The following is a 5,644-nucleotide window of genomic DNA, read 5'->3' on the forward strand; positions in this document are numbered from 1 at the left end:
CTTGCAATCATGTAAGTTTCTTGATTTGCCTCATAATGTACACACTAATTTTATTTGATTGAAACTTATTAAAATAGCCAAGATAATGTACACACCAATTTTAGCATTTAATTCGAGGCTACATCTTATGTTCTTTCTGTGCATGTGCTACACTTTCTCGAGCACAAAATCTTATGATATGCACTAAAGTGTTCATGATTAGCTAGTAAACAGTGGTGTGATGGTTATTTATGTCTTTCTCATTAAGTTCAAGTCCAATAATCAAAGGCATGTGACTTCAAGATCAAGATCATGTGATCAAAAACTATAAACAACTCCCACACAACATGCACTACAAAGCTCAAACTAGTAAAGTGCAATAAAATAAGTTCATCCAAGCTAAAAAAAGTACATAAAAATGTTATGTAAAGATAATATAGCCAACCTTGATTTCAAATCCAAGAAAAATTAATGCAAAACACATTTTTCTTCCCTTCTCCTTCAATTTTTTTTTTTTTTTTTTTTAAAAGAATAACAAAAACAACCTAGCATGAAATGCATGAATGTTATGCAATACAAATCCTAGAAAAAAAAAACAAAAAAATTTTTTAAAAGAATAACAAAAACAACCTAGCATGAAATGCATGAATGTTATGCAATACAAATCCTAGAAAAAAAAAACAAAAAAAAAAAACAAAAAAAAAACAAAAACAAAAACAAAAACAAAACAAAACAAAGAGGAATGGTCACAAAGAATAGAGAGATGAAGCACAAGGACCATGTCAAAAAGACTCAATTAGATTGAGCCTTTTGCATCCAAAACTTTTTAGATGTAACTCTAGTATTGGAGTTATTATTCATATTAGAATGTTAAGCAACTCCAGGATTGGAATAAAGGTTTAAAACCTTTACCAATTCAACAATAAGTACTATGGGATCATATGCTTGAGACACAGGTACTTTTGGCTTATTTACTCGCTGAACAGCTTGCAACTTGAAACAGTTTGGACGAATGTGCCTAGATTTTCCACAAAAGTTACAAACCCATGCAAGTCTATCATGCAACTTGTCCTTAGAAGGGTTAGGAGTCTTAGATTTAGACTCTTGAAGATCAACCCTAATCTTCCTAGGAGGAGTAACTTCTGCTAGTTTAACAATCTCACTCACGGAAGGCTTAGAAGAAAAAACAAAGTTTGTGGAATGATTCTTAGTCACAAAGATACTTTCTTCAAAACCTAGACCAGTTTTGTCTAAGGAAGACTTCTAAATACTCAACATGTGTTCAAGTTTAGAACTAGCAGATCTATTTGTTTGTTCTCTAGCAATAGATAATTCAAGTTCTAAATTCTTAACTTTATCAAGCAACAACAGGTTCTCAGTCTTCACCTTATCAAGCAATTCATTAGCATCAAACAATTTTAAGAGCAAATTCTTCTTATCAAGTTCAAGAGAAGCAATTTTCTGTAAGCCTAAATCAACATTCATAGCATCCTTTGCAGCAACCTTAAAAAGCTTATTATAGGCTTCTTGCAAATTAGCATTCTCAGAGAGTTCCCCATCAGAAAGGTTCTCATCAACAACAACATTTTCATCAACTACAACAGTAGCTGTGAAAGTAATGAAGTTTTCATCCTCATCACTACCAGACCCATTGTCAGAAACTTCATCATCACTAAGAGTTACAGTCATAGCCTTACCCTTTGATCTCAAGAATGTAGGACATTTTAATTTCACATGACCATATCTTTGACAACCAAAACATTGTTGACCCACAGAATTATTAGAGGTTTGACCTACTTTCTCTTTAGGTTTTTCATTATTGTTCACCTTAGTGGGTTCATTTCTCCTAAAATTTCTAGGTTCAATATTTTTTTTACCTCTTGCCCTTCTGTTATTATTCCTAAGAAAATTTCTAAAGTTCTTGGCAAGGTAAGCAATCTTTGTAGTAGAGAGATCGTCATTAAATCCATTCACATCAACATCATCAACAGACTTAAGAGCCATTGATTTGGATTTGCTTGTCTTAGGTAGGTCCAACTCATAGGACTGAAGAGATCCTACAAGTTCATCAACAAGGATGGAGTCCACATCCTTACTTTCAATGATGACAGTCACTTTAGGTATAAAGTCCTCAGTCAAATATCTAAGTATCTTCTTAATAATTTTAGGTTGATCATAGATTTCACCCAAATTATAAGCAGATTTAACAATATCATTCAATTTAGCATATAATTCATCAAAACATTCATCATCAGACATTCTAATGCTTTCAAATCTAGAAGTTAACTGCTGTAGTTTGTTAATCTTAACTGTTTTTGTGCCTTCATGCACAGTTTGGAGAATATTCCAAGCAGTATGAGCAACCCTAACATTAGAGTTTCTCTTGAATTCCTCCATAGAAATGCATTGAAAATAGCATTCATGGCTTTGCTATTAAAAGCGGCAACTTCTTTCTGAGAAGTTTGCCACTCACTCACTAGAGTAGTGGGCTTCTCTCATCCGTATTCAATGGAATTCCAAACTCTCTCACCAATAGATTTCAAGAATGCTTTCATCCTTACTTTCTAGTAGGCATAATTGTTCACATCAAAGTGAGATGGGATCACAAGAGAGTGATCGTGTTCTATTACAACAGGAGTCAAGGATCAACTCTTAAATCAAAAGATCTAAACACTAGAGCTAACCTGCTCTGATACCATTTGTACATTTTAGACCCCTTAAAACATAAACAGATTAACCTAGTTATTTAGCCAAATGGTTAACTTAGGTAAATTATTCAGATCTAGGTTAACACAGATAAATCATATCATTGAAATAGTGTGGAAAATAAATAACACAACGATATGATAACCCAGGAAAACCAAACCTGTAAAAAACCTGAGGAGGATTTAACCTAGCTATCCTCAAGGTAAAACAAATCCACTATAAAAGAATTGAAGTTTACACAATAGCGACTTAGACCACTAACATCCTATTGCTACCTCAGGTAAGAAACTTCCTACCATGACCATGTGACAACTCCGAGTCCATGAACTACTTCTTTCTTGGATTCACAGCAACCACAAGTACTTCCACTTTTGTTTTCTTTAAGCTTTTTATGCAGCAACTAAAGCGATCACCAAGCTCTTGACATCAATCCTGAGATTGGAAATCCTAAGTATGTATGAAGGCAAACACCTCTAGATCTCACAAGAGATTTATACACACAGCATAAACAACAACTTTAAAACATGGCTAGGGTTTTTCCTTTTATATTTAAGGCAAAACATAAAACCCTACACGTCATACGAGCTTGGGCTGAGTTGGAAAATTCTGCAGAAAAACAATCTGCACGAGTTTCAATCAATCGAGTCTAATTTTCGATCGATCAAGCCTTACAGATTTACATAATAAATCTTGCAGTACACTCGATTCCAACTTTACACATAAACACACTTTGAGCAGCCTAATTCTAGACTCTAAGTTTTGATCATGATTTGCCAACATTGCACATTGAAGCTCTAATACATTTAAATCCTAAATTCTTAGAACTTAACAAAAAATATTCTGGTAACTCTAGGGTTAGGATGAAGAGAGAAGTTGGCTCTTACTTTCAGGGGGAAAAAAATCACTTTTCCTCCTATGTGTAGAGGTCTAAAATACCTAGACCTGAGTTTGGAGTTGAGGTACGTATGAGATTGAAATGATGTTAGGTACCCAATACCTTCTAATCGTATGGATGGTTTCCAATCGTGTTTTAAGGACATTCTAATTATTGAACTTAATAACTAAGTGGGCGCACATCATATGCATGCATCTTCTACATTAAATTGCATGTTACATATTTTAGCAAGATGAAAATCATGAGAAGTCTCACCTTGCTTAGAACTAACAGTCTTTCTTGGAAAACCCTACATATATATAATCACACTTGAAAGTGTTTTTAACATAACTCAAAGGGAAAAACACAAATTAAGAATCATTATTCCATTATTCTTAGAAGGCTTTTACAAAAAAAAATGAATTTTATAAATTGATTTTGACAGTGTCTTTTATCAAAACCTCTCATATTTTCCTCCCTCTACCAAAGACCTCTCATACCATTTGTCCATTTTCTCTCCCTTTTTCCATCCTCTCAATTTCCACTCCAACCAAACACACTCTTAATTTCCTTTTCCTTTTTCCCTTGTAAGTTTTCCTTTAGTTAAAGGTGATTTGGGCTAGATTTGTAGCTGCAGAGCCACATATATGGAGACAATAGGAAGCCATGGTCCCTAACTATATAATGGCAGCAGTATCCTTTATCAACTTACAAATATTTAAAACTGGCTGCCAAATTTTTTTTTTTTTTTTTTTGGGTACAACTGAGAAAAAATGTACAATTCTTTAACTCTTTGACCCAATAATTTGTTACAATACCTAATTGTACCCATCCCTAATTAAAATTCCATAGATGATCGCTGACGTGCCTGACTTCTGTGGTGGAATGGCAACCATAATTTTATTTGCTTCAGTGCCCACAAACTATGTATTGAGTCATAATTTAACCGCAATTAAATTGATTTTACGTCATACAGCATAATTTACCATTTATTCAAAAAATAAACTATTATCAATAAAATGTAGGTATAGTTTTTTAAGTGTTATACCTTACGATCTGCCAATTATAATTGAACGTAATTATTATGGAAAAAAACAACATTATTTTTGTTATATTAGTTAATACAATCATGTAGTTGAATTTAATTAATGAATCTAAGGAAATATATTAAAAATTTTGCTCTTTTACTGTTTTTTCAGTTAAGTTTGAATGATTTCATGATTTGTCTTTGATTCAATGGATAAACTACTGTAATTTGGCCCTTAAAGTTTAAAATTTATCAATTTGAGCCTTTAGTTTTTAATTTGGTCAATTTGAAATATCACTTTTTTTTTTTAAATGTAGGCAATTTAGTCCTTCTAATTTTCGTTGCACTTTTGTGGTTAAGTATGAAAACAATACTGTTTTGGAACTGAATTTTAGTCTAGCTGATGTTTTAAAATTCAGATTACATATTTTACAGTATAATTTTTTTTAATCATGCATTCTTATATATTCTTAACTGTTTATTTATTATTAAAAAATATAAATAAAATTGGATTATATATTTTACTATATATTTTTTTAATCATTCTTAAGTAATTTTAACCATTTATTTATTATTAAAAATATACAAATAAAATAATATTTTATATTACTGGTTAAGGTTAGATAAGTATGTTACATAAAAAGATTTGAACTGTAAAATTCTTGAGTAGGAACCATTTTTTTTTTATAGTTAGTACTCACGTGCACTTGCAAGCTAGGCACAATGATGCCATTTTCACATCTGCAAAAGCCGGAGCTTCCATAACTCCTTACCTACTTTGTAATCGTTGTATATAATATCTATCTACATCTGAGATATGTGGGATTCACACATTGTGAGAGAGACACTATACGCATCTAATGCATATACTAATTGTTAGCATATAGTTGTGATTGGCAATAACAACATAACACAGTGCTTCATGCACACAATAAATCCGCTTAGTGGATGATTTTGCCTCACATAGGTAGGACTGTTTTTATAAAGAATAAATAGTAAAATGGTATTTGAGTAAGATTGTGACTCTTGAAATTAATATATTTGTTCATACAAATATG

At 32.0% G+C, this 5,644-nt stretch overlaps 1 protein-coding gene across 1 annotated transcript; it reads right to left on the reverse strand.

Annotated features, from left to right (window-relative positions):
* Positions 1-1,242: 1,242 nt before the first annotated feature.
* On the reverse strand, positions 1,243-2,376 carry LOC136062672 (uncharacterized). Its single transcript, XM_065762013.1, has one exon. It carries the CDS (start codon positions 2,374-2,376, stop codon positions 1,243-1,245), a length of 1,134 nt encoding a protein of 377 aa, XP_065618085.1.
* Positions 2,377-5,644: the final 3,268 nt, after the last annotated feature.

The sequence above is a fragment of the Quercus suber genome, unplaced genomic scaffold, assembly GCF_002906115.3.
Source record: "Quercus suber isolate HL8 unplaced genomic scaffold, Cork oak 2.0 scaffold_438, whole genome shotgun sequence".
Classification (NCBI taxonomy): domain Eukaryota; kingdom Viridiplantae; phylum Streptophyta; class Magnoliopsida; order Fagales; family Fagaceae; genus Quercus; species Quercus suber.